Source organism: Cinclus cinclus, chromosome 29 (assembly GCF_963662255.1).
Source record: "Cinclus cinclus chromosome 29, bCinCin1.1, whole genome shotgun sequence".
Lineage (NCBI taxonomy): Eukaryota > Metazoa > Chordata > Aves > Passeriformes > Cinclidae > Cinclus > Cinclus cinclus.
This window is the reverse complement of record NC_085074.1, coordinates 66,471-94,361: the sequence shown is the minus strand read 5'-3', so window position 1 is coordinate 94,361 and position 27,891 is coordinate 66,471. Positions and strand designations below refer to the sequence as shown.

General features: G+C 51.3%; 1 protein-coding gene across 8 annotated transcripts in view; it reads left to right on the top strand.

The window, feature by feature from the left end:
• OGDH (oxoglutarate dehydrogenase) overlaps positions 1–27,859 on the top strand; it is a 29,327-nt gene extending 1,468 nt beyond the window's left edge. Inside the window, exons 2-24 of one of the 8 annotated variants that reach the window (XM_062510677.1) lie at positions 1,921–2,169; positions 7,232–7,420; positions 9,509–9,611; positions 14,424–14,468; positions 16,824–16,939; positions 18,054–18,208; positions 18,631–18,777; positions 19,231–19,321; positions 20,204–20,383; positions 21,422–21,550; positions 22,102–22,281; positions 22,451–22,603; positions 23,265–23,367; positions 23,586–23,714; positions 24,611–24,761; positions 24,853–24,980; positions 25,068–25,246; positions 25,381–25,452; positions 25,947–26,069; positions 26,642–26,714; positions 27,148–27,311; positions 27,414–27,568; positions 27,644–27,859. In XM_062510677.1, the coding sequence (XP_062366661.1) occupies positions 1,948–2,169; positions 7,232–7,420; positions 9,509–9,611; positions 14,424–14,468; positions 16,824–16,939; positions 18,054–18,208; positions 18,631–18,777; positions 19,231–19,321; positions 20,204–20,383; positions 21,422–21,550; positions 22,102–22,281; positions 22,451–22,603; positions 23,265–23,367; positions 23,586–23,714; positions 24,611–24,761; positions 24,853–24,980; positions 25,068–25,246; positions 25,381–25,452; positions 25,947–26,069; positions 26,642–26,714; positions 27,148–27,311; positions 27,414–27,568; positions 27,644–27,764 (3,108 nt within the window). In that variant the 5' untranslated portion in view covers positions 1,921–1,947 and the 3' untranslated portion in view covers positions 27,765–27,859. Of the gene's footprint in view, positions 1–564; positions 1,787–1,920; positions 2,170–7,231; positions 7,421–9,299; positions 9,391–9,508; positions 9,612–14,423; positions 14,469–16,823; positions 16,940–18,053; positions 18,209–18,630; positions 18,778–19,230; positions 19,322–20,203; positions 20,384–21,421; positions 21,551–22,101; positions 22,282–22,450; positions 22,604–23,264; positions 23,368–23,585; positions 23,715–24,610; positions 24,762–24,852; positions 24,981–25,067; positions 25,247–25,380; positions 25,453–25,942; positions 26,070–26,641; positions 26,715–27,147; positions 27,312–27,413; positions 27,569–27,643 lie in introns of those variants that run through there. The other 7 variants (XM_062510679.1, XM_062510678.1, XM_062510680.1 and 4 more) reach the window with 7 other exon arrangements.
• The last annotated feature ends 32 nt before the right edge of the window (positions 27,860–27,891 follow it).

The following is a 27,891-nucleotide window of genomic DNA, read 5'->3' as shown; positions in this document are numbered from 1 at the left end:
CTGGCCTTGGATACTTCCAGGGATCCAGGGGCAGCCACAGCTTCTCTGGGCAATCTCACCAGGTGCCAGGGCCTCACCATCCTCACAGGGAAGAATTTCCTCCCAGTATCCCATCTAACCCTGCCCTCTGGCAGTGGGAAGCCAATCTCCCTTGTCCTGTCATTCCAAGCCCTTGTCTAAAGTCCCTCCTCAGCTATCTTGGAGCCCCTTTATAAAGGGACTGTGAGAGGCTCAAAGGTCTCCTTGGAGCCTTCTTTTCTCCAGGCTGAACATCCCTGACTTTCTCAACCTTTCAGAAAAAAAAACAATGTGTGTTTTTGCTGTGTGAGGGTGAACTGGGAGAATCCCCAGTGCTGGGGTGCTTGTGGTCCTGCACCTGCTGGGCTTTCTTGACAGGTGTGTTTATGGCCAGGGTGGAAATGACAAGTGGTTCCCCTTTTCCTATGGGTAAATCTGTCTGAATTCAGGTGACTCTGGGTCTTCCTCAGACTCTTTGAACCAAAACCTTATGGTTTACAATGGGAAGTGTAACCCCTGTCATGCCAAGCAGCCAGAACTACAGAATCACAGAATATGTTCAGTTGGAAGGGACCCACAAGGACCATCAAGTCCAGTTCCTGGCCCTGCACAAGACTATCCCCAAGAGTCACACCTTGTGCCTGAAAGCATTGTCTAAATGCTTTTTGAACTCTCAAGCTTTGTACTTTGACCACTTCCCTGGGGAGTCTGTTCCAGTGCCCAAACACCCTCTGGGTGAAGACCCTTTTTCTAATATCTAACCTAAGCCTTCACTGACACAACCCGTGGGTCCTGTTACTGGTCACTACAGGGAAGAGATCAGTGTCTGAACTAGATTCAGCAAGACAAACCTGGAATGCTGGCTAGGAAAATGCTGGCCATGTAGGTGTGTTGTTTTTTCTAGTCCCTTGTGAAATTTAATTTTAATCTGGTGAACACATGATAATTGCTTTGACATTGGGCTGCTGCTCATTAAACTGGTCTGGGATATGGAAACCTGCCAGCTGGGTCACCTCTAGCCTTGGGTCCTGCCTCTTGCGGAAGGAGCTGGGTGGAAAGGGAAGCTCCAAGAAGAGTTACTCCAAGTGCCTGCACTTCCTTCAGTGTGATCTCCAGTGCTTTCCTTGGGCAGCGGTGGTTGATTGAATGTGTGTAAAACCCCATGGCTGACCATATGGCAAACCACCTGGCTAACCCCAGGCCTCCCAGTACATGCCCTACTGAAAGCTGCAAGGTGGCACTTCTCAAAGGTCCCACACACTGGCTCTGGATTACTTTTCTGGGTTCTCTGAGCAGGGGAGAGCCCCTCTCTGTGTCTTTCATCTGCACTGATATTCTTGGGTCTGGGCTTTTGAGGAGAAGCAGTCTTTCCTGGAGCCCATTTCTCAAGTGCTTTGCACTACTATACCCCTACTTTACAAGTGATTTTCCCTGTAGAAGGTTTCTTCCCAGCTTTATCCTGGTGCACATCACAACAAACCAAGAAGAAAACAACGGCCGAGCAGACTGGTCAGAGAAATGGAAGCCCAGACCTACCTGTGAGGGAGAGTGATGGAAGAAGCTGAAATCAAGAGATGCGGGTGGCTTTGGTGTGCAGCAGCTCATTTGAGCTGGTGTTGGGTACCCACCAGGCAAATTTGCTTTGAATTGTTGTTGTGACAGATGATGATGCCATGCTGCCAGGGATGGGAGAGGCAGACCGGCCATGCCAAGTGTACTGAGTGAAAACTGCATTTCCAAGCCATCAGAGACCTGGCTGTGGGACAGGGTGAATGGATTAATCCAAATTAAAAACTGATCCTAAACTCGATTCTCTGTGCTTGGGGGAGGAGGAGTAGGTGATCTCTGTTCAGTGCTCTCCTGCAGTAATTCGTAACCCACTTTTCTGTTCTCCCTCAACAGGAGCTTGTGTGAACCAACAGGACAAAAATGCTTAACTTAAGGACTTGTGCAGCAAAACTGAGGCCATTGACGGCCTCACAGACTGTAAAGACAATATACCAACACAGACCGGCAGCACCCAGGACGTTCCAACAGCTCAGGTGCTACAGTGCACCGGTGGCTGCTGAACCATTTCTGAGTGGGACTAGTTCAAACTATGTGGAGGAAATGTATTATGCTTGGCTGGAAAATCCCAAAAGTGTACATAAGGTAAGGATCAACCTTGCCAGGACGTTGCCTTCACTTCTCTATGTATCTGAGCAGTGGGTGCAGGTAAGTGCCACTTCTTGAGGAACAGTGAATTCATCTTCAGGCGCTGGATGTTTGTGGATGATCCTTCTGCCTCACTTTGCCCAAAAGAAACAGCAGCACTTCCTTGAGCAAGAGCCAAAAGGAGGTTTTTCTGTTCAAGAGGAACGTCGTGGGCTTGGGACATGGGCAGCATCCTGGATCACAAGCAGATACAAGGAATGGCTCCTGGGAATCCACCTGTAGCAAGCTCCCAATGCTGTATTTTTTCCATCTCTGGTGGCTCATCAAGAGGGTTGATTCCAGAGTAGAGGATGGGAAAAAGGGGCAAGGAGGGTATTCTCCACATCGTGACTGGTTTCCTTCTTGTCTCAGGCATGAGTGGTGTTCTCTGTTGGGGCAGATGTAGCTAAGCTTGTTTTTGAGCTTGTGTGTGTAAAGCCAGACTGCTGATCTACAGATGGGGAGGGGGAAGGGGTCTGGTGGCCAGAGGAATTCCCACTAGCTGCTCCTGAACTTAAAACTGTGAAAACAATCCAGCTGTGGGCAATATGTGCAGAGATCTGTCCTGATCCAGATTCCCTGAAGCTCTTCCAGCAAGGCTGAGCCCAGCAGGTGAGGGCTCAACTGGGAGGAGGTGTTCTGAAACCTGACAGCATTTTTCCCCATCCCCAGTGTTTCACAAGGAAAATGTTCCTCCAATGACTTAAGTCTCAGCATTACCCAGGGGATTTTTAGGACAGTTTTGAATATGTCCTGATATGGAACAGGGATTTTCTTTATTTATGAGCCATGTGCAGACCAGGATAGAATAAGTGAATGAGCAATTAGGGGTATAAGGAATCCTATGCCCCAGCACTCACGACAGTTTGGTGTGTTTTCAATGACACTGATCCCACCCATCCAGAATGAAGGTGCTAAAATGTTCTTAACAGGATTTTCACAAAAATGTTGACTTCGTGCTTCTTTGGAGGGAAACGGGTGGCTGAGCCAAACTATAGACTTGGAAATCACAGAACATCTTAGTTTGGGTTGTGCCCTTTGCCAAACAGTGACTTGAAAGGTGCCCAAGCACATGGTACAACTCCTCCTTCAGAGGTGGGATACTGAACTAAAAGCCATGACCTCAAACACTGTAGCTTGATTTAAACACAAGGATTACACTACTTTGTCCCAGCAACAGGCACAATCATGGCTTTGACAGTCATGGTGTGATACCAGCTCTTTGATTCCAGACTCTGGACAGTTTTGAAAGTCACTCTGAGCAGTGAGGTTTTTCTGTCCCTGTGTAGTGCAGAGACCAGCTGCTCCTTGATGTGCTGTGTCCCACCAAGGATGAGGGACATGTTCAACAGGGAAGAGCTGGAATGTCTTTGCTGTTGTCACCAAAAACCTCTGAGGCTTCCAGCTGGTGTGATAGTCCCAGCTGAGCACACTGAATAGCACATTTCCTCCATGTAGACACTGAGGTTTTTAACTACAGAACAAGCTTTAATGCTTGTTTAAAATAGGGAAGGTAAAAGATAGGTTATTTGAGGGCATTTTCTGCATGGAATCCTTTAGCTGAACTCCAGTTTTCAAGTCCGATGAGCAGAGTTGGATAATAGTAACAGTAGAATAATAAAAATTAGAGCAGAGTGGGATAAAGAGGAGGTGATGGCATGGGGGATGGGTGCCAGTGGGCTGCCACAGTGCTGCTTGCTCCTGGGACTGCATCCCTTGGAAGTGGAGACACCATCCTCCTGCCCTCCATTTGACCAGCTTGAGTGCTTGGCACAGCCTACACTGTCTCCTCATACCCTAAGCAACAGGGGAAGGTGTGGCTGCAGGTGGGTGGTACCTGCATATATCTGGGGTAGGTTCAACCTCCCTAAGCAGCAGGCCTGGAGTTTGGGTTGAATTGGGGGACAGGGACACAGCTCTCCCCATGGATCTGTATATGAAGCAGCCCTTAAAACAGACTCCTTAACTTGCCAGTGTTTGTGATTTTAAATTGAAAGGGGTTTGATGACACCTGAGAAAACTGAAGGTCCTTGTCCGGGTTGATAAAGGACACAGCAATGTGCATAGCATGAACCCATTGGTTGCTGCTTGACTGCCTGCTCTCAGTAAAGATTACCTGCCTTAAATTTGGTTCAGGATACTCCTCCTCCTCCTGCAGCCTTAAGTTCTGATGTTTGTCATCTTTTCCCTGCTGGAGCAGGAGGTGCTGCCAGACTTGGGGACCATGCCAGGCACGGTTGATGCTTCTGGAGCCTGTGGGGGGGAAGGAGCAGGAAGCAGCCTGAGCTGGAGGTGGAAGCTCTGTGTCCCTTATGCATGTCCCAGCCTGAAGCACCCTCAGTGCCTGCAGTGGATGGGAAATGTCACCCCTCTTCCCTTGCTGTGCATGCCTGATCTCCAAGTTGGGAAACTGGGACATGACAGTATGATCCCACACCCTTCTTCAGAAGCTGAATCTGGTAGAAGGTGCTGGTTTGGCTTGATGAGCTGATTTGGGGCTGTTCCAAATAGAGGAGCCTGCCCTGAGCTCCACTCACAGATCTGAGCCCAGGATCCATCTAAAGCCCTAAACTATCCTGGTGTGTGGTAGGTAGCTGATTCACCAATCTCACTTAGCCAGTGCATGGAGGAGCACTGGGAAAGCCAGTTCAGGCTAATGCTTTGTGTTGCAGCTGTGGGACTGTCTAAAAATGCCCTGAATCTGAACTCTCTCAAAATTTATACCTGTGTATCTTGAATCCTGTATGTATCTGTACAGCACTCACAGTGCTGCCATGGGCACAGAGAAGTCAAAGGGGAATAACCCCATGAGTTTATTATTATTATTGGTGTTACCTTCGGCAAGTGCTGGATTAAGACAAAATTCTTTTTCCCATGATAAAGCAGGATAACTCTAATGGGGCTGTTCAGCCTCTTCCATGGTAGATGTGAGCTCCAGAGGCACCTCTTTGCTTCCCAGAAACCCATGGGATAGCCCTTGTATTCTCCTGAATTCAAAACAACATCAGGAGGTTGAAAGCTGATGTTTTTATGGCACTTATCAGGGCTCTAGCTTGTCCTGTGCCACCCAACATAGTTCTGTGGAGCAATAAAGCACTCAATGAAAGTGCTCAAGCTGACCCAGCTGGTGCCGCACCTTGTTTGCAGTGTTTAAAGTGAGCTTTTTCTTCCAAAACAGAAGTTAATTGCAACTCCAAGAGGTATGAATGGCAGAAAAGAGGAGGTTATAAAGACAATACTCCTGTCTCTGTCCCCACCGCCCTCACAGGTTGACAGATGCTCCTTTTCTCTTGCCTGTCTTTATTTGCCAGTACATGAAACAACCTTAGACCACAGAGCAAAGTGGCCAGCCAGGTTCCTCTCCGTGCCAAGGGCACAGAGCCCATCCCTGGGTGCTTGCCCCTCCATTTGCAGGAGCTGATGGCTTTGGGGGCACCCAGGAGCTCTGTGAGCCTGTGGAAGGGAAGAGCAGGGATTGAGCAAAAAGCAGCTCTCCCTCTTTTCCCACTGAAATTTCTTTTAGTCAGTCAGAACAGTGTTGGGTGTTTTCTGTCTTCCCTTTCTTTTCCCCTTGGGGGAGTGATTGTTTATCAGTTAGTGTCAAAATGTTCCAGATCTTATTTATGTTCCTTTAATGAGACCCATTTCTAAATTTATTCACCTTGTGCAGTGATATGATGGGACAATGGGGTGTTTGAGTCAATTGGGACTGGAAATACCTTCCTGTGGCATGTGATGGGTGCTGCAGCTGGGGGAGCTCCAGGGGGAACAGCTGAGCTGGGATGACTCCAAACAAAGGACAGGTTTTCAGTCCTCTCCACTCTGTTTCCAGGGCACAAAAACTGTTTTCTGCCCCAAACAACCCCTGCTTTGAGGGCAGTTTTCTACTTGATTTAAGCACTCTGGGGATGGCTGGGCTTCAGCCATCTCCAATCACCAAGGCTGTATTTGGTGCTGTCCAAGGTGCAGGATACCAAGCTCCCAGTCAGTGAAGAGACCCCTTGGACTGAAGCCAGCTTGCAAATCCCACGGGATTTACTTGCTCTAGGTAGCTTCCTGAGTCTGTGCTGGCACACAGCTTCTGTTCTGCTATGCCTTTATCCTTTGCCATCATTTGGTGGCACATGAGATGAGGCACAAGCATGATGGGAGGATGTGGATTAGACTTTGGCCAGGCCATTTCCTTCCCCAAATCTGTTGGTGTTTCTACAGGGAGATTGGTCAACTTGGGTTTGGCCTGAGACACTTCCAGGCTTTTCAGACAGTGCTGGAATAGTATGACAGTATACCAAGTCTGTCCAGGGCTTTTTTCCAGTCTTTTGATTTGTTTTCGTAACACCTAGAAATTCCCATCTGCAGAGGGAATAGGAGCAGAAGTGGCAGCTGCCTGGTTCTGGGCATGGGAGAGCTGGTATAGGAGTACCTCCATAGTACTGTCATTGGTGTCACCAAAAGGATGGGGAAAAATAAAACTGTTGCTGATTGAGGGCTGAACAACACAGCGTATGCTGGCATTTAGGTCTTTGGCCATTCAGACCATGGAAGAGAAAGTGGTGTATTTGATTACAGGGCAGAAATATTTTTCAGAAAATATTGGGGTATTTAGAGAGCGGTGGGCTCCCCTGGGGAGAAGGAAATGAACTGGAAGTCCAGGGTGGGGCTAATTGCTCAGAGCAGCAGTTGCAAGAGCAGAGCCAAGGGATGGGGTATCACTGTGTCCTGTCTTGGTTCCACTGCCAAGAGAGGGCTGGCTCTGGCATTGGCCTCTTGCCCAAAAAAACAATCCAGATGGATGGGAAATGGGATAGTGATGTAGCTGGTATAGTGGGAGAGCTTTAGTGCTCTTTTGTTCAAGGCAGGTGGGTGCCTTCAGCAGCAGCTGCATGGAGCTGAGGTACAGGGGAGGAGGCAGCTCTGTCCCCTGCTTTGGCAGTAAAGTTGAGATCTCTGTAACCTTGACTGAGGAATACTGGACTGCAAGTGAAGACCGTGGTCACCTCTCTTCTTTCCTTTTTCCTAGTCATGGGACATCTTTTTTCGCAACGCCAATGCTGGAGCTGCTCCAGGCGCTGCTTACCAAAGCCCCCCTCCACTGACTACCAGCCTCTCCACCCTGTCCCAAGCCCAGTCCCTGGTTCAGGCACAGCCTAACGTGGATAAACTGGTGGAGGACCATCTTGCAGTGCAGTCTCTCATCAGGGCATATCAGGTAAGGGGACTTGGTGCTGAGGAGGGTCATGTCTTTTGTTGAGGGGCTTGCAGCAGCTGAGGTGGGCTGGAGTTAGTGCAAATGATGTACGTGTTTGCACACAGAGCATGCAGGATAGGAGCTGGGATAGCTGCCTCCTTAGGAATATGAGCAGCTGATCTGTTGGGGCAGAAACTCACCTGATGCTTTGCTGGACAATAGGAAGATTAAAGCTATTGTCATCCAAACAGGGTAGCAGGGAGTGGGAGGTCTTCTCCACACTGGGTAGTTTGTTGCTGTCTGGAATGCTGCTTCTGTGGCATGGAGCACCCATCCTGCTTCCCTGTGTTGCTGACAGAGCTTCCAAGGTCCTAAAATAAAAGGTCAGGAAACATTTCCATGTGATTTGCAACGTGGAAGTGGCCCGTGAAGCTCATGGGCTGCAGCTCGGATCAATGCTGCCAAGTCAGCCTTCTGGGAGAAACGAGTTTGGAGCAGGAAAGAAACATCCTCTGGCTGAGGGAAGGCTAGCAAGCATTTTAGCTCCGGAGAACATTTAAATGTGTTTCTACATGTGTGTTATCCCTTTACTTTTTGTTGTGCTCTGGTTTATCAAGTAGTATATAATAATGGCTGTGGTGAGAAGTTAATGAACCCAGATGCAGTGCAGTTGTGACCATGAGCTTCTCACTTGTTCCTGTGACAAAGCACTTGCTGTGCAGTGCAACTGCGTTCCTACTGAGGTACAGGGAAATTGCAATGTAAAAAGCTATGAGTTACAGCAGGAGCTGTAGCACTGGGCAAGTCCAAAGGTCTACCCAGCCTTGGCCCTGCTCTGTGGCTCCAAGACACTGCCCCTGCTGCACCTGCCGCTGCAACTGTGGTGCTGATGTCAGCATTGGGACCTGTTTGTGAGGACCTGCATGGCTGATTCCATGAGAAATGACAGTCCTGCCAGCTCTCAGGCAGCCCCTGCCAGTGGAACAGGTGGGCAGATGCTGAGTTTGAACATGGAGTGACTGATGTAATTGGAAGCAGAAGCTTGAAGTCAGTGATTTGAAAACAAAATCTGTAACCTCTTTAGCATGCCCATCTCTTCTTCAGGCTCTGAATGGCAGCACAGGAAGGTGATGGCTCTTGGATGTATTTTTCTAAGCTGTCCATAGTGAGAAATCTACCTCCCTCCCTGCCCTGGTGTCACAGTAGGGCTGTAGCTGCAGCAGGATGTCTGGGTGGGGAAGTTCAGGATATGGAGTATGTGGAGATATGGAGGTATGAAAGAGTAGGAAGGTGAAGGAAGCCCTGCATGTGATTGGTAACCTACTTAAAACACCACGCATCAGAACAGTCTGGATTGGAAAGGTCCTTAAAGTCTGTCTTATTCTACCTGCTGCCCCCCTGCCACAGTCAAGGACATCTACTACAACCTTCCAAGTTGCTCCACAAGCCCCATCCAGCCTGGCCTTGAACACTGCCAGGGATGGGGCAACCACAGTTTCTCTGGACAAACTGCCTCTTTGTGTACCTGTGATTCTTAGGAGGAGACCATCAGTGTGAAGTTACTGCATGTGTACAAAGGAGCTGCTCAAGTTGGACACGATGCTGATGCTGGGAAAGCATCAGGAGACCCTTAGACCCTGTCTCTGCTGTGAAGGAGCTTTCCATCCCCCAGTATACCTGCCAAACCTGGTGTCAGGTAGAGCAGAGCAGTCCTGGTGGCTGCTGGCACTCTCCTTTGTGCTGTAGGTGACAGTAAACCCAACTTCTTCAGGCTTCAGCTGCAGCTAGAATTGGGGTAGCTCTGCAGAAAATGTAAAGAGAATGTAATTTTCTAACTTTTTTGGTTTTTTTTGAGGAATGTCTCTTCAATTAACTTGTTTTAATCTGTTGTTGCTTCCAGGTCAGGGGTCACCACATTGCAAAGCTTGATCCTCTCGGCATTAGTTGTGTAAATTTTGATGATGCGCCAGTAACTGTTTCTCCAAATGTTGGTGAGAATTACTCTGCAAATTAATTCTAATGTAATTTAACTTTTTTACCCCTCCCCTCTTTTGTTTTTCTCTCCTTTTTGGTTCCTGTTCTCCTTTCCATTCCTGGTGCATTTCATAGATTCGAGGGCATCATGTAGCACAACTCGATCCACTGGGCATCTTGGATGCAGATCTGGACTCCTCCCTTCCAGCTGATATTATCACATCCACAGACAAACTGGGTGAGGGCTTTGAGAGCAGTTGGTGCTGCATTGCTTGAGCTCCCCTCTCTTTCACAGCTTCATAGGTAGATTGCTTCACAGGCGGGGGTCTGAAGTTTCCTTAGTAATGATCACTCTAAAATTATAGCTGCCGGCAGCAGCAGCAGTGCAGTCCTGCAACCCTCCGGCTGTCACTCCAGTACTCAGCTCATGTTTCTTCAACCATTGCTAATCAGTGTTATCACTGATCTTGCTCACCCAGAAGCAAAAACCCAGAACGGCTGGGAACAGTTGCATCTTCTGGAAATGCAAAGCAGAGAGGTTTTATGTTGGTGAGAGCTGGAGGTCTGTTCTCTCAGCTCCTCTTGCTGCCCTTGGGGACCCTCAGAGCTGGGGGTGAATATACTGGGCTCATCTTTGCAGGGCTGAGGCTGCGCTCCTGAACTTCCAGCTCGCCCCAGCATCTGTAAATCCTTTAATTGCCCTTTTTCCAAGACTGAGCTATGAGTCCCTACTGGTGATCATAACAAGGAAGCTTTGGGATGCATTCCTGTCCAAGTAGAGAGGTGGAAATCCCAATGTGTTTGAGTGAGAGCTGTATGAGTGTTGTACAGAAGAATGTATGGTGCCCAAGACTTGAAATCCTGTTCCAAAAGTGATTAAACCCAGCACCTCTCCATGTGCTTTAGAGCTGATTTCTGTACTTCGCTACCATTCTTCTAGCCAGGATGAGCTTGCTGAACTCTGTCACCTCACTGGTGCTTCCCAGGGTAGTTCCATGGCACTCTGAGTGCTCCAGAGGCATGCTCATGCTCCTAACGTAGAGTAGAGCAGCAGTGATGATTACTAACCTCGCCAATCGAAACAGCCGATCAGAATGCACGGTGCATGTAAACCGCCTTGTTTCCTTATTCGTGTGCCAGCACAGGGACACCAGCCCTGGACTTTCGGACGGGATTACATGTACCAGGAGCAGTGGTAGGGAAGGGAGTAGGTTTTGGTTAGACCAGTTCGCTGGATGAAGAGGAAGGTGCTTCATCCCACAGTCTGGACTCTGACATGCTTCTCTGGAGGACCAACCCTTGGCTGAACCTCAGGAGCTGTCCAGCTCCAGCTTGGAGTGTGTCCTGTGCCTGAGATATTTTGATGGTGAGGGGTAGAGTGATGATGACTGTGATCCCAGCTGTGGGAGCAGACACACATACTCATAGTCAGCACAGTGAGGAAAGCAGGAAGACTTTGTAGGTGAACTTAAAGCCACTCACCATGGCTGGGTAGTGGAGAGGATGTGGAAAGGCTTTTCCAGCTCAGGGTGTTCGGCCTCTGTTGTGGGCCCTACAGTTCTGAAGCAGAGCAGGAGAGGAGAGCCCTGAAGCCTTAATCTTGGTGGATGTATATCCCTTTTGAGAGTAGTGCAGGGTCTGGATGAAACCTAGAGTGAGCTGCGAGTGGTGGTAGTGACAGCTGTCCCTTGGCAGGAAAGGAAGCCGGGTGTGGGGAGCAGAGTTATGCTGCTCAGGAAGTCGTAGACTCACAGAGTGGTCTGGGTTGGAAGGGAGCTTAAGAGGTCAGCTAGTCTAACCCTGCTGCCACAGGCAGGGACACCTTCCACTCGACCAGGTTGCTCCAAGCCCTGTCCATCCCATCCTTGAACATTTCCAGGGATGGGGCACACACAGCTGCCCTGGGCAGCCTGTGCTAGAGCCTCACCACCCTCACAGGGAAGAATTTCTTCCTTATGTCCAATCACTGATATGCCCTTTATCAGTGTGCAGCCCTTGTCCCTGGTCCTGGCACTGCAGACCCTGGGAAAAAGTCTCTTCCTCCTTTCCCATAAGTCCCTTTATAGACTGAAAGGTCATAACAGGATCTCCTGGAGCTTTCTCTCCTCCAGGCTTGACACCCCCAGCTTTCCCAGCCTATCTCCATAGCAGAGGGGCTCCAGACCTTCAAGAATCCCCTTGGCCTCCTCTGGACTTGATCCAGCAGGTCCACATCTGTCTTGCCTTGGGGACCCCAGTGCTGGAGGCAGTACTGGTGGGGGTCTCAGCTGAACAAAGCAGAGGGATAGAATGTCCCACTCAGCCTGCTGGTCACACTTCGATGCAGCCCAGGACATGTATGGATTTCTGAGTTGTCAGTGCATATGGCTGGCTCATGTCCAGCTTCTTACTGACCAGGACCTCAAAGTCTTTCTCTACAGGGCTGCTTTCAATCCATCCATCTGTCCATCCATCCATGGACTGGGGATTGCCTCAGCCCTTGCATTTGGCATTGTTGAACTTCATTAAGTTCATATAGTCCCTCTTTTCCAACCTTTACAAGTCCCTCTGGATGGCATGCTGTCCCTCCAGCATTTCACTGCAACACTCAGTGGTGTCACCTGGCTGAGGGTACCTGTCATTCCACTGTCCATATCATTGATGGAGGAATTAAACCCTACTGATCCCAGCAGAGACCCTTGAGAGACACTGCTTGTTACTGCTCTCCACTAATACATTAAACTCACAGGTCTGTTTCAAGGGAAGGTCAGTTCAGAGGGAAAGTCCCTTCAGAGAGCTGCTGAGTCTGCTGGTTCCTCAGGAGCCAAGTGTGTTCCAGCCATGTCCTGGCTTCAGAGGATGCAGAGTCCAATGTGATCCTCCCTGGCAGTGCCTCCTTGGCCAGCCTGCTGGGCTGGCACCAATGTACAGCTGTAACAATATCTGGGGAAAGCAGTCCAGGCTTCATTTTACCTGTTTCCCCAGGGTGAGTTGCCACAAGCCAGGCAGTGTATCCCAGTGTGGCTCACTGTGGTGAGAAGCATTCTGGCGTAGCTAGTCCATAGGCATTGGCTGGAAGGAACCTCAGCATGGGATCTCTTGTGTCTGAGCAAGCCCTTAAACTTAATCTCTGTTCCTTTGTGGCTTTCTTATTAAAATATCTGTCATTGTGGCTACTGGTGTTGTTTTGCTTCCCAGTAATCCATTAATTCATAGGAAATAATGAGTCCTGGGAACAAGATATAATGGTGGCAGCTACCAGCTCATGCTGGGGTTGTGTCTCATGGTAGAACCCCAGACTCAGGTGGCTAGATCTTAGCGAAATACTTTTTTTTTTTTATCTTCCTAGAAGTATTACTTATACTGAGTAGATCTTCCCTGGTATTCTTATCTTGAAAAACCTCATCTAGTCAATCCTAACTGTAACTGGGTGAATTTAGCTTACAAATAGTGTTCAGGAAGTGGGGAAGAAGCTGCGGAGATGCAGAACACAGAACTCCAGCTGGCCCCAAGATTGGGTGTTGCCAGCTTGTGGCAGAAAAAGCCAATTTCTAAGCAGATAAGCAGATGCTGATCACTTTTTTTTTTTTTGGAAGAATGTGTATATGTAGCACTTGACAGGGAGGTTAGTAGCAGGAGTGGGTTTGAAACTTGGAAACAATGTTGTTTCCTCTTGCTGAACAGTGAGGTCCTTTAAAGGTCAGATTTTGTGGTGTGATCACAGTTGCCAACAGTTTAAGTGGCAGTGCTGTGATTAAAAGGAGTTGGATGGTTAATCTCAGAGACTGATCCTTCTTCTCAATTGCCTTTTGTTTAGCAAGTGGTTTGGTTCTGGTTTGGGAGCTCTATTTGGATTAAGCAGTGCAGTCTTTGGGGAAAATGTCAGCGAGAGAAAACCTGCCCAGGGCTACTCAGTCTGAGGAGTGGAGAGACTGGAGCCACCCTATTCCCCTTTCTCCTGTCTTTTCTATTTTAAAAAAACCAAACAAAGTAATCTCATTTTGGTCTTCCACTGCAGCTGGTCTGGCATGGTAAGTGTGCAAAGCAAGGACAGGGTAACTACAGGAACTCAATTGAAATAAAGAAATAGTACTTTAGCACCCTGAAATCTGTGTGGTGCGTGGAAGGCTGTGTGTGTCTAAGTGTCTGTCTGTCTGTCTTTCTCCCCCTGGAAGGCAGCTGCCTCTGCCTCATGCCAAGGCGAATTGATGGAAATCTTTCTCCAGCTCAGGAAGGGCCAGGTGAGCCCCTGCTGGGAGCTGGGCTTGAGATGCTCCCATGTTAGTTTTCCCCACTTTGGGGAAATGTCTGATTATCCCTGCTGACCCAAAGGACAGGTGTTTCCAAGGCCTTTTTTGTAACCCAGGTGAGATTGAGGCACTTGGGTCACCTAACCTAGCTGGGCAGGCAGCTCTGGTGCTGCATGTTTGCCCACTGCTCCAGTGTGCTGGCACTCCATCCTGCACCAAGCGTGCTTCAGAAGAGACGGCTGTGCATGTCTGCTGTGCTGCCGTCTTCGCTGTCTTCGTCATTAACTGCCTGCTTTGTAACACCCCAGTCCTCTTCCTCTGTGCAAAGGCAGCATCCTTACCTCTGTGGGTTGACCTTGAAATCCTCCCAGCAGCACGAGCAGAGCAAACCCTCTGGAGCAGGTGTTGGTGGGAGGCAGCTCCCAGCTCTGCAGAGGGTCCCAGTCTCTGTGATGCAGCTTGACAGGATGCATTCAGTTGTGGCAAATGAAGATGCCAGGCCAGCCTCTCTCCCATCAAGGTTCGAGAAGAGATCTCAAACCGTGCAGCTCAACTGCTCCCCAGTGTCTGATGCCCCTCTCCCCCTCCTGCTCCTCCCTCTTCTCATCAGACTTCCCACCAAGATTTCTCTTCTGCCTAGTGTGTAGTCATCCTCCATCCCTGCCCTTTTGCCTCTGATGGATTTTGACTATTTTAAATACTGTAATTTTTTGACTTGTGCTTTCCATGACTAGTTTTCACGGTTCCAGGGTTTTTTACTAACTTTGACTGCATCTCTCTATCTTCTCCCTTTCTGCACCCCCTGCCCCCCTGCCCCCCAGACCTCGCAGTGTTCAAGGAGCGGCTGAGAGTGTTAACAGTAGGAGGTATGCAATTAATGAGCCCTTAATCCTCTGGAGTGCAGGACTCTCTTTGAATAGGTTATTCTGGGCATGAACTGAGCTGGTAAAGTGGGCCACTCCCATCTCCCACCACTCCCAAGTTTTGCAACATGTTTTATTTTTAATTTCTACTGAAAGTCTTGATGTGGGTGTGTGATTAGTGACACTTTGCCTTGTATAAATTCTCAGTTTGAGCCTGGCTGGCCTTTTTTATACCGTGTTTGCATGCCTGGCTTGCTAGAATATATGTTTTGTTGTGAATATTAATTTTACAGGGCCTGGATCTCCCTCACTGGTTCAAGGCTCCTAAAAACCCAAGCTCTCTTCTCCTGGTTTTGTCACAGGGAAAATTTGGCAGCTTGCCCTTTGTCTTCCTCCATCTGATGGTGTTGCTGCCTATAAATACCGAGTGTTGTCAGGGCTGGTAAGCTGCAGCAAGAAGAAGCAAAGATGCTTAGATGTCCTAAAACTCCTTGTAAAATGTGATACTCCCCAAAGTGGGCCAGAATGTCTCCAAAGCATCACAGCAGAACAAGCCAAAGTCCTGTGCTGCAGGTCTGCAAGCTTCAGCAAATCACTGAGGATTCCCCAAAACCTTTCAACAGGCAGTTTGTCTGGGATGCTCCCTGCTGCCTCTCTCTGGGATTTCTGTTTGAATGGGAACCAAAGAGAAGCCCCAGAGACATGGGGCCAAACTCTCAACTCCTGTCTGGTTTAGTGTTCCTAGGCATAGCTCCAGAGCAGAGCTGCTGGGGCCTGGCTTCATTCCCTTTCCTGGGACTCCAGTGTCCAGGAGGGTGGTGGGAGCAGCAGAAGGATGAACAGCAGTAGCAGCCAGGATTGTGTCCACTACAGGCTGACTGGAGTGTTCCCAGTTTCCAGACTTGCCCCTCAAGGCTACACAGGGATGAGCCATGACCAGCCCTGTCATCATGGAATCACAGACTGACTTAGGCTGGAAGGGGCCTTTCATACTACCCAGTCCACTAGACTAGATTGGTCCAAGCCTGGCATTGAACATTTCCAGAGATAAGGCTGTCTGCAGCTCACTGTCCATTCCTGACCGGACTGCAAGGCATAGACTTTTAAGATGAAGTTCAAGGAAGGGGCCATCTCAGGAGGGGCCAGTTTTTGCCTCCCATTCCCCTGGGGAAGGTGGGTTACACTGCTCTGCTGCTTTTAGATTATGTTCCCCATCCCCTCTCTAAAAGAACTCCCAGCTAGGGTCCCGGGATGGTTTGGAGGAAGCTAGGAGGAGTAGTGGTATGTGTCTCTTCTGCAGCTCCTGCCCTGGGGTTAAGAAACACCTTGGGACCAGACCATTTTGGGAGTGCGGGAGGGATGAGCAGGAGCCTGAAAGAGGTTCCAAGGCTGTAGACTCCTTCATCCAAGCTCTTGCTTCAGAAGGGTCATGGGACTCTCCAATTTCTGGACCTGCTTCTGCTTTTCTGCATCGGTTTAGCAAGGTCAGCACTGTCCCTCCTCCTCTGTGTCTCAGTTTCCCCAAAAACAACCATGAACTTCAGTGGGTAGTGAGGCAGCTCTGATGGCTTTGGGATACAGCAGGCCTGCAGCCCTAAATCACAACCTCCAGCTCTTGAGACCTGCTTAGCTCCTCACAGCCCCCACACCATGAGTAGGAGCTGCCCCCAAATCATCAGCCACCAGCAGCAAATGGAGGAGGTTTTCTGAGCAAAACTAGGCAAAAGCTGTAATTAAAAAGTTGCTGATTGGGGTGAAAGGGTACCTGGACAGCCAAACCCCTGCGTGTCTGCTGGCCACCCTGCTCCTGGGCTGAGCTATTCAGGAGAGTCCGTCAGAGCCCTGTTGCCTTTTCTCTTTCTTGCTTCTCTGTCTCTCCCTCCTTGGGGTTTTGTCTGTTTGGTTGTGTCTGTTTTAACTGTTTCCTTCTTTGTGTTGACTCTCCATTTTTAATTCCCACCATGTGCCGACACCTCTGATGTGCTTGGTGACTCCTCAATTCCTGTTTCTTTTCTCTCCCCTCTGTTATAATTGGTTGTGTATTATTTGTGTTTTTGGAGCTCCAAATTCCCTGACTCATCCTGGATTTTAATTGCCCATTTCCATGTATATACATTACTTTGTGGTTCATTTCCTGTGGTGCCTTCCATAATAACTCATTGTTCTGTGCTTAATGTCTTTTTGTTTAATTATGGCTTGGTTTTAATCCATATAAACCTCCTTCATACTTTTTTTATGCTGCTTTTTTTTGTCTCTTCCCCACCTCTTCCATATGTACCTGGCCCCCATGTGATGGTATCCCCATCCCTCTTCCTTCCTTCTTTCTCTTGCTTGTCCCACCCATGACAAATCCTGCAGGCTTTTATGGTCTGGATGAATCTGACCTCGACAAAGTTTTCCACTTGCCCACAACCACTTTCATCGGTGGAAATGAATCAGCTCTTCCGCTCCGGGAAATCATCCGTCGGCTGGAGGTGAGGACAGCAGGGCTCTATACCAGACCTATGTGCAACCAGGGGAAGGGGGAGAGAATTTGTGTTTGAAATTCCTGAATCAACCTGTGCATTATAAGATTTTCAGTTTGGGAACTGCTTCTCAGCACTTGCCCCACTCACAACAGCAACCTCGAGTAACCTGCTCAGCTCTGACTGCCTCCAGCTTTCTGCTGCATTGTAACAATGCAACTTGGTTTGCCCAAGGTGGGGCAAACCCCAGACAGCTAGATACTGCCTTTTTTTGAAACCTCTCCAGCTATGCTTTCCAGTTTGAAGCAGCAGCTGGTGCTGGCAGAGCACAGGAGTGGGCTGGAGGCCAGTGATACGTTCTCCAGGCACTGCAGCAGTGTTGCTGTCCTGCATGGGCATCCATCAGAGGGTCTTGGTGCAGATTTGAGACCCCTGGGGCTGGAGTTTCCAGCTTCTGCAGGCAGTTTCCCTTTTCTGCCAAATTTATCCCCTCCTGTGCTTGGACTGGTCTCAAGCAGCCTCTCAGGCACACTGCAGGCTGCTCAGATAGTCTCTGCTAAGACTCATTGACCTTGGAAGAAGCAAAACTGTGCCAACATCTTACTTCAGCTGCAGGAATGGGCTCCTCATTGTGGGAGGAGCTTCTTCTGATTCTCTACTGTTCTGTGATGTGAGATTTTTGACTGCTTACAGGTTATGCCACCAAGATGGAAAAATCTCTCCTCTGAGGTGCATGTAAAGGACTTGAGGGGCTGATTGTGGGCCCCTCAGGGAAGGGGAATTAAACAGCTTGATGCTGGGTCATGTGCACAGTCCGAGCTGCCCTGCAGCATCCTGGAACATGTCCTGCCACATCCCTTTTCCTGGGAATACAACTCAGACAAGGCTCCTAAAGCAGGGCTGTTGCAGGGCTGACAACTGTGTTCCCCCCAGGATCTCCCCCCAGCTGCCAGACATGTCTCTGCTGGCACAGAAGGGCTCTTTGGCCGAAAGGGTAAAGGGGGAAAGGAAGAGCCCCTGGACCTGTAATCCAGAGAGGTGCTGCAAGTGCCAGTCCTTTGGGGATTTGAGGTGCTGAAGCCCTGGCTGTTGTCTGATGGCCCCTCATTTCCCATTGGAGCAGATGGCATATTGCCAGCACATTGGCGTGGAGTTCATGTTCATCAATGACCTGGAGCAGTGCCAATGGATCCGGCAGAAGTTTGAGACCCCAGGCATCATGCAGTTCACCAGTGAAGAGAAGCGCACACTGCTGGCCAGGCTGGTCCGCTCTACCAGGTACCCTGAGGGGGCTTCACCTTCTCCATATCTTCCCCAGGGGGTTTGCTCCTGGCCAGAGTGATGCAGTCACCAGCTGTGTCACATCTTGACATCATCTGTCGCCATCAGCTTAATGAGCACGTTGACGCCAGTGAACTGCCAGTCTGGCAGGTTCAGGTGCTGGCAAAAAATGTGGATAATGCTGAAAGAAAAGGTCTAAAAATAAGGATTAAGTGCAGTATGGTGTTGGAGTGGGGGAAACGACCAGCTGAGCTCTGTGGGAAGACACTGAAGTGACTGTTGTGTGCTGCATGGTACCAGCCTGAGCATCAGTCAATGCTGTGGCTCCCTTGGTACAGTCCCTGTCCCTTCTCTGGTTTCAGCCCTCAGCTGTACCCCTGGCATTGATCCCTCCCTCCCTCCCTCCCTCTGCCTTCTAGGTTTGAGGAGTTCCTCCATCGGAAATGGTCTTCAGAGAAGCGTTTTGGTCTGGAGGGATGCGAAGTGCTGATCCCAGCCTTAAAGACCATTATTGATAAGTCAAGTGAGAAGGGAGTGGATTATGTGATCATGGGGATGCCTCACAGGTAATCTTGCCTCAAGCCATGGTGCTACTTGGTGCAGATAGAAGGCAGGAGGATGCGGCTGGGGTTTGGTACTGGAGGGCCAAATTGATTTCTGCCGTCACCTAATTGATCTTGGTTGGTGATGAACCTCAGCTGGAGAGATCAGGTTTTGAAGACCCTCTGCTCATCAAGGTCTTTCCAGCTTCTTTTTAAATTCACCTGGAGAGGGGTGGTGGCTTGAGGTCAGAGCTGGAATCATGCTGGAATCCCAGCATCTACCCACTCTGGGGCATTTCCGCAAGTATGTAGGATGTGGTGTTGGCCAAACCATCCCTGTGCTGAGGGATCTTCAAACTTCTTCTGGGGAGTCCCCGTCTCTGGGTGACCCCACAGCCCTTGCAGAAGGTATGGGTTGTACCAGTGGGGGTCGCCGTCAGCACTCAATGGCTATCAGCAGTGGCCTTGCTTTTGCAGGGGACGCCTGAATGTTCTTGCCAACGTGATCAGGAAAGAGCTGGAGCAGATCTTCTGCCAGTTCGACTCCAAGCTGGAGGCTGCTGATGAGGTGAGCTTCTTCCCTGCCTGCAGCAGGCTGCTGCTGCCTGTCCCTGAGCAGTCCCCGAGGTCTGTGGCTGGATTGTGCCACTGCTTTTGGTGTCACTCAGTGGCACTGTTGTTGCAAGGATTTCCACATTGTAAGCACACCTGGATGATGGGAGCCTTTGTAGAGGTCAGTTCTGGTCTGTCCTTGCCTGTCCTGTGGTGATGTGTGTCCAGCACAAGCTTGCCTGTTGGCAGCTCGCCGGGGCATGAAGCAGCCTTGGAGTGGATGTTGAGAGGAGAGGAAGGTGGACAGGAGCAGAAGTTAATTTGTGCCCCTGATCCCCATCTGGGGTTCTAAAACAGCTCTAGAAGCGGCTCTGTCACTGCTATAAACTCATGCTCCAAAGCTTCAGCATCATAAGATGGTATGATTGGGCTTTGGGGAAGCTGGGCTGGGCTGGCTTGATCCTGTCATGACCTTCAGAGGGATCTGAAGGTGAGAAAGCAGCAGCCTGAGGCCTTGAGGTGCCCTGACAGGGTACCTGGCCACATATTGGAAATGGTGCCATGGATGGCCATGCTGCTGCAGTGTGTGTAGACCCCAGGCAAGTGTTACCTGTTATTCAGGTTCTTTGCCCAACCCACCACACTTGCTTCATCCCCCACACCTTCAGTTGTATTTAGATGGGCTGAGTGGATTTCTGAAGTTGGTGATGGTTTGGCATCTGGAACAGGCTTTCCTGGGTGCCAGTTCAGCTCCTGCAGTGAGTGCCTGCTGTGTTGTGGCAGTGCCTCCAAGAAATGCCTCCCTCTTCCAGCCTCAGGGTCAGTGTTCCTCTGTCTCCTTCCATGTCCCAGAAGCTGCTCATGCTCCTGGGGGTGACATTCTTCTCCTCTCCACCAGGGCTCTGGTGACGTGAAGTACCACCTGGGAATGTACCACCGGCGGATTAACCGTGTCACTGACAGGAACATCACCCTTTCCTTGGTGGCAAATCCTTCTCATTTGGAAGCAGCTGATCCTGTTGTTCAAGGCAAAACTAAGGCAGAGCAGTTTTACTGTGGGGACACAGAGGGGAAGAAGGTGAGTGCTGCTCATATGTGTGTAGTGAAGTGGCCTAGGCTGAATGGATTTTGGTGGAGACAGGCTGGTGGGAAAGTGAAGTAACTTGTCTGCTTTCTGTTTGATGTGCACTTTCCCCTGCTGTCACCCTGACTTTGCTCCCCCATCCTTTCCTTCTGTTTTTGGAGATAACTTTGGGAGGGGCTTGGCCACCCTAGGCTCCCATTGCCGCTTACTTCATCTCTAAACTGACTAAGCTGGCTGTGGGCACAACAAATGAACAACCTCTGACTGGAAGACAGGGTCATGAGGGGAACCCTAAGGCAATCCAAGCACCATATCTTGGGGGGCTTGGCAGCAGGATCTCAGTGTGACTAGAGATAACCATTCCTGGGACTGGGAAAGCTGGAACTGGCAACAGGAGGCAGTTCTCTACACCCCAGTGGGAGGGGTTGTGGGGAGCTGTTTGCTGTGTGATTCACTGCAGACCTGTCTCCACCCCCAAGAAGTGGAAGAGTGAGATCCAAAGTGCTTCCCTCCCTCCTACCCCCCCAAGGGCTGGATAAAAATAGACAGATCCCTGTCCTTGCAGGGCAGGCGGTGTCCTCAGCCAGCCCCTGGGATGGTGACAAAATAACATCAGTGGCTCTGAAGTTCCTGGGCCCCATCTTGCCCATGGGGCTTCTGGGCTGAAAATATGAGGGAACGGGGCTTTCTTCTCTCCTTGCCCCAGTGAGAGAAAGGGTTTGCTTTGGGATGTATATATTTGGGAATGGGACTTGCTGCCCAGCTGGGGCATACTGGCTGTTTTTTGCTGTCTGCTCAGGGTGCCTCAGGTGTGCTGCCCTTGCTGGTGGGGTGGGGCTGCTGGCCACAGTCTCTGGTGTGTCAACCACCGCTGACTCCACTCCCATCCCCTGGGAAAGCACTGGATGTGTTGATGAGCTGCTCCATGCCCTTTCTGGGATGCTGAAATCCCATGGGGAAGAGAGCTGGGCCCATTCCTGGTGGTGCCCTGCTCACTGTCCCTGATGACCACCATGGCTTCCCCTCTCCCAGGTGATGTCCATCCTCCTGCATGGAGATGCTGCATTTGCAGGGCAAGGCATTGTGTACGAGACATTTCACCTGAGTGACCTTCCCTCCTACACCACCCACGGCACTGTCCATGTTGTAGTCAACAACCAGGTAAGGAGCAAATATCCTGTGCCTGTGGGTCCCTGGCAGAGCTGTCTCTGCAGGCTCTGGGGTAGGGAGCAGCTGGAACCAGCAGCAGCTGTTTCCCTGCCAGTGTTCCTGGCAGGAACCCTAACCAAGGGTCAGCAGGGAGTACTTCTCACCCAGCTGCTCAACAGCAGCAGTTCTTGTGCCCAGTCTGGTGCAGACGTGATACAACCCGATGCTCATGTGTGAGGTCTGACAGGGCTGATCCTGTCTGCTGCCACAGAAACCAGAGGCATTTCACTGGGACCAGCATGTCCCCCCAGCTGCAGCAGGTACCAGGATGTGCCACTGTGTCCAGACACAGGAGACAGGAAGGTTGCGCATCCACAGCCCAGCTGCAGCAGCTGACATGCCCTTGGAGCTGTGTGGAAAGTTTCTTGGGACAGCAAAGTGCAGCTGCCTCATGCCATGCGAGCTGTGACATCCGTGTCCAAAGAAGGAGCTGCATAGCAAAGCTGTGTCCCAAATCCAGTTGGTAACACTATGCACATCCTGTTTCCACTCACTTGCTACAGATTGGCTTCACTACAGACCCCCGGATGGCCCGCTCCTCCCCGTACCCGACTGACGTAGCCCGTGTAGTCAACGCACCAATCTTCCATGTCAATGCAGATGACCCTGAGGCCGTTGTCTATGTGTGCAATGTGGCAGCAGAATGGCGAAGCACCTTCCACAAGGATGTGGTGGTGGATTTGGTAAGGAATGTTGCATAAGTCCCTGAAGCTGAGACTCTGCCAGGGGTGTGCTTGGGTCCCTCCTGGGCTGTTCGGGACCCTAGCTCGCATGATCCAGGTAGCTCCCAAGTGCTTTTGGAGTGGTAGGTCACAGGCAACTGCCTTCAAAGGCTCTTTCCTTTCCTGGCAGGTTTGTTACAGGCGCAACGGGCACAATGAGATGGATGAACCTATGTTCACGCAACCCTTGATGTACAAACAGATCCGGAAACAGAAGCCAGTGCTGCAGAAATACGCAGAGCTGCTGATTTCCCAGGGGGTGGTAAATCAGCCAGAATACGAGGTACCATCTGTGGGGCCTGAAAGGAAAACTGCTGGTTGCATCTCCAGGGAAAACTACTTGTGTGGTTCAGACCTGGATGTGGATCATATGAAGGGCCCACATGGGCCTACAGGAACCACATGCTTATGCTTGTAACCTAAAGGTGGCAGAGCTGTACTGGGGTTGGGCACACACTGCAGACCTGGCAGCGATGGAGTTGGGAGCCAAGGCTCGTCCTTGGAGTGTGCCTGCTCTGAAAAGTGAAGGAACATCTAGTTCAAGGATCACCCTGTGATGTGTGAAACAGGCCGTGTAGCACTGGGTGGGTCCCAGTGGTCAGGATTGCTGTGGCCACATGTATCTGGGGCAGATCCTGTCTTGGTTCTGCTGCTTGGGCAGCTCGTGATGCAGAGGCTTCGCCAGCCCTGCTTGCCCTGGCACCACCTTTCAGCATAAGTTGGGTTAGACACAAGATGTCAGCTCTGAGCGCTGACAGAGCTATGCCTTGGGGTACAGAGGTCCCAGCTGTGGCTGGGCTCTCTGAGGCTGAACTGCACAGCTTTGGGACTTCCTGCTGTAGGGGCCACCTCTGCCCTCCAGCATTCTTGCAAGCTTACACTGAGGTCTTCAGGCTCAACACCCTTGTTTGGAAATCCCGTGTTAATGTTGTTCTGCCTTTCAGGAGGAAATTGCCAAGTATGATAAGATTTGTGAGGAGGCCCATGCCAGATCCAAGGATGAGAAGATCTTGCACATCAAGCACTGGCTGGACTCACCTTGGCCAGGTAAGGCACTAGCAGTGTTCTGGAGGCTGTAGCAAAGCACCTGGCCTCTCCAGAGCCATGGCAGAGATTTTCTAGTAAACCATCCTACAGGGGAAGTTAGTGGTGCTATTCCCATTCCTGGTGTCCCCACCTTTGCTTAAGGGTGTCCATGACCTGAGATCTTCCCACATCTGGTCTGGTACATCTCCTGCAGCATGCGGTTTCTCCTTCTCCAACAGGTTTCTTCACTTTGGATGGGCAGCCTCGGAGCATGACCTGCCCTTCCACTGGCCTCAATGAAGAGGACCTGACGCACATTGGTCAAGTGGCCAGCTCGGTGCCAGTGGAGGATTTCACTATCCATGGAGGTAGGATCTTGTGAAAGATGTGCCAGACTGGAGATTTGTTCTGGAGAGATGTGAGATAGGGTTGGGATGTGGCCTTAAAGGAAAGGACGTGTTGGACTGCTTCAGCAGGTTAAGAGTGAGGATCCTCCCCCTGTGTGCTGCATTCTCGAGACTCTGCCTGGAACCCATGTCCAATTCTGGGGGCCCCAGAGCAAGCAAAACCTGGACCTGTTAGAGCAGATCCAGAGGAGGCCTTGAAAATCATAGCAGTGCTGAAGCCCCTATGCAGGAACTCTGAGAGAGCTGAGTCTGTCTAGCCTGGAGGAAAGAAGGCTCCGGGGAGACCATAGAGACCCTTTCCAGTGCCTAAAGGAGCTTCCAGAGAGGCACTTTGCACCAGGGCATGGAGTGACAAGACAAGGGGGAATGGTTTCCCACTGCCAGAGAGCAGTATTAGATGGGATATTGGGAAGAAATTCTTTCCTGTGAGGGTGGTGAGACCCTGACACAGGTTTCCCAGAGAAGTTGTGGTTGCCCTGGATGTGTTCGAGGCCAGGTTCAACAGGGCTTGGAGCAACTTAGTCTACTGGAAGGTGTCCCTTCTAGTGCAAGAAACCCCTATAGGAGGGGTTGGACTGGATGATCTTTAAGGTTCCTTCTTAACTAGGCTCTATGAGAACTTGTTCACAAGGGAGCTGTGGGTAAGGGAAGTGAACCAAAGAACAGCTCTTCTTTGGAGCTGATCCTTCCCTGCAGTCCTGATTCTACATCCATGGTTCATCCCTCCAGAAGAGGTGAATCCATTCTTCTGCCCATGGTACTTGCAGCCTGTCACTCTGTGGGCTGGTTGTGGAACAAACCTAGTGTCACTGAAGCTCTGTCTCATGCTGCCTATGAACCGGCTCCTGTCATGGCAGGTCTGAGCCGTATTCTGAAAACCCGTGGGGAGATGGTGAAGAACCGGATGGTTGACTGGGCCCTGGCAGAGTACATGGCATTTGGTTCCCTGCTCAAAGAGGGCATCCACATCCGCCTGAGTGGCCAGGACGTTGAGAGGGGGACATTTAGGTAAAGTCCTGCTTTTGGAGGGTTTAAAAGGCAATTCCTTCTGGAAGGGGTCCAAAGGCTGACGATGAAGTTACTCGTCTCCCTTTTCCAGCCATCGCCACCATGTCCTGCATGATCAGAATGTGGACAAGAGGACCTGTATCCCCATGAACCACCTCTGGCCCAACCAGGCTCCGTACACTGTCTGCAACAGCTCCCTGTCAGAGTACGGTGTCTTGGGTAAGTGAGTAGGTCTGTGCTCGCTGCCTATGGTGGGGCCGCTCTGGAAGGGTAACCCAACCCTCTCACTGCTCTTCCATTCCTCAGGATTTGAGCTGGGCTTTGCTATGGCCAGTCCCAATGCCCTGGTGCTTTGGGAAGCCCAGTTTGGGGATTTCCACAACACTGCTCAATGCATCATCGACCAGTTCATCTGTCCTGGGCAGGCCAAGTGGGTCAGGCAGAATGGCATTGTCCTGCTGCTTCCCCACGGTATGGAGGGCATGGTAAGGACTCCCCTGGCTCACCCTGGAGGCAGAACCCTGGACAGCAGTGGCATGGGCAGAGCACTGCTCATGACGTGGCAGTGCCTGATGTTGGGTTCTCATGCTTTCCTTGGCTCCCTTCTTGGTCCCCATAGGGTCCTGAGCACTCCTCTGCCCGCCCAGAGCGATTCCTGCAGATGTGCAACGATGATCCCGATGTCTTCCCTGTGAGTGGTGGCCCCTGTGGTGTGGTGCTCAACCTGGCCCTCCTGTGCCCTGGATTGGGCTGGGTGGAGGGCAGCAATAGTCATGTGGGCTTAGCACAGTGGGAACCGATGGCAGGAGACATGGGATGCCTTGGTGTCATGCTGCCTGGAGGGTTTGGGGAAAGCTGGTGCTCAGGCTACACCTCCATGGAACCTGGGGCTGCAGCAGAGTCTGAGGCAGAGGTGGCCCTGAAGGTGGCATGAGAGGGGGTTGCTGGCCTCCCCCATGACTAGACCAAGATGGAGGGCATAGCCCTGCAGCCTCTCCCAGGTCTCTGTGCTCTGGAGAGTGAGGGGGAGGGAGGAAGGGAGGGAGGGAGGAAGGGAGGGAGGAAGGAAGGAAGCAAGGAAGGAAGGAAGGGCTGGGGACCACTCCTCTCCCTGCTGCTGGAGCCGTGAGGCCAAGAGGTACCTTGTGTTTTCTGAAATCCCCTCACTCATGCTGGCCAAGGCAGAAGCTGGATGACTTTGATGTGCGTCAGCTCTATGAGTGCAACTGGATTGTCGTGAACTGCTCCACTCCAGCCAACTTCTTCCATGTCCTCCGGCGCCAGATCCTCCTGCCCTTCCGCAAACCGGTCAGTGCCACCAGCTCCGTGCCCAGCTTGGTGCTCAGGCAGGGTGCTGTGTCCCTGCTGGACTGGGATAAGGCTGGGGGCAGCTTCTTCCTGCACCTCAGACAAGGGCAGTTGGCCTCTGCCTGACCACGGACTGCATGGTGCTCAGGATTGGCTTGGCGCTTGATGTGCAGCTGCTGGCTTGTGTGGGCTGCACGAGCTGTGACCCCTTCCCAAACTCCACGGGGTGATCAGGCCTGTTGGAGTCAACAGACACTGCTAATTCAGTGCAGTGTCTACATAACCTGATTCAGCCACTTCTAGTTAGCTGCAGCCATGGAACAGGCAGGTCCCTGGTAGCCCCCTCTTCCCCAGGGGTCATCCCGACTGGGATGGTTGTTGCTGTTGGGAATGGGTGCCCAATCTGACAGAGCACTGCAGCTCAGTGAGAAGCAAATCTCTGGCAGGTGCTTCCTTGCTCAGGCAGGACGGGCAGGGGAGGGCAAGCAGGTGGCTGTTCCAGCTCTGGCTTGTAGGGGAAGTGTTCCTGGCAGGGCTGACCACCTTGCTCTGCCTCTTATCCCCCACTCCAGCTGATAATCTTCACTCCAAAGTCGCTGCTGCGCCACCCCGAAGCCCGCTCCAGCTTTGATGACATGCTGCCAGGTACAAGTAGAGCTGCCTGTGTTCCCCCCGCGCCACTCCACAGGGTGAAGGGCAGGAGCCTGTGGCCTTTGGTAAAGTCTGCCTGGCAGCAGCCTTCCCATGCTGGAGAGCGGCCAAGTGAGGTCAGGGCCTTCTCCTTGGCACACAGGAGTCCCCCTTCATTAGGGCTGAGCCTGGCACCCTTGGGAGACTTGGCTCAGTGGTGCTTCCTCCATCAGCAGCCACTTGCCGCTGGGATTTGGCAGCCTCAAGTGGCACATGATGATTTGTAGTGGGAGTTGTGCCTATACCAGGGTCAACTGACTCTGCCTGAGAGTCATGATTCTGCCTCTCAGGGTCCTGGAAGGGGCTGGCATGGGATGTGGGTGCAGTGGCTGCTGGCACAGTGCTTGTGAACTGCTGTGACTCAGGGTGCCGTTCTCTTCCTTGGCAGGCACCCACTTCCTCCGTGTCATCCCTGACAGTGGCCCTGCAGCCCAGAACCCCGAGCAGGTGAAGCGGGTGCTGTTTTGCACTGGCAAGGTGTACTATGACCTGACCCGCGAGCGCAAGGCCCGGCAGATGGAGGCTGATGTGGCCATCACCAGGGTGGAGCAGGTGAGCAGGGTCCTGCCACTGCCATGCCTGCGGGCTGGGGGTTCTGAAGCCTCTGAGATACTGCCTCATGTTTCTGGTGATACCACTCTGTGTCTTTTGCAGCTCTCCCCGTTCCCCTTTGACCTCCTCCAGCGGGAAGCTCAGAAATACCCAGCTGCCGAGCTGGTATGGTGCCAGGAGGAGCACAAGAACCAGGGCTACTATGACTATGTCAAACCCCGGCTTCGCACCACCATCAACCGTGCCAAGCCTGTCTGGTAAGGATGCAGGGGGTGGCTGTGAGGGCATTTGTCAGTACAGACCCTTCTCATGACCCACCTTCTCCCTGGCAGGTATGCAGGGCGGGAGCCAGCAGCTGCCCCTGCCACTGGCAATAAGAAAACCCACCTGACAGAGCTGCAACGGCTCCTTGACACAGCCTTCAACCTCGATGCCTTCAAGGACCTGGCCTGAGCGCTGGCACAGTGCAGCATGCTCTTCTGTCTGTCTGTCTATCTCTCTGTTCTTCACTTACCTCCCCCCCTCAACTACAGATCTTGTCAACCCTGCATTGGTGCCTGAAGTCTTTCTCTGCCACATG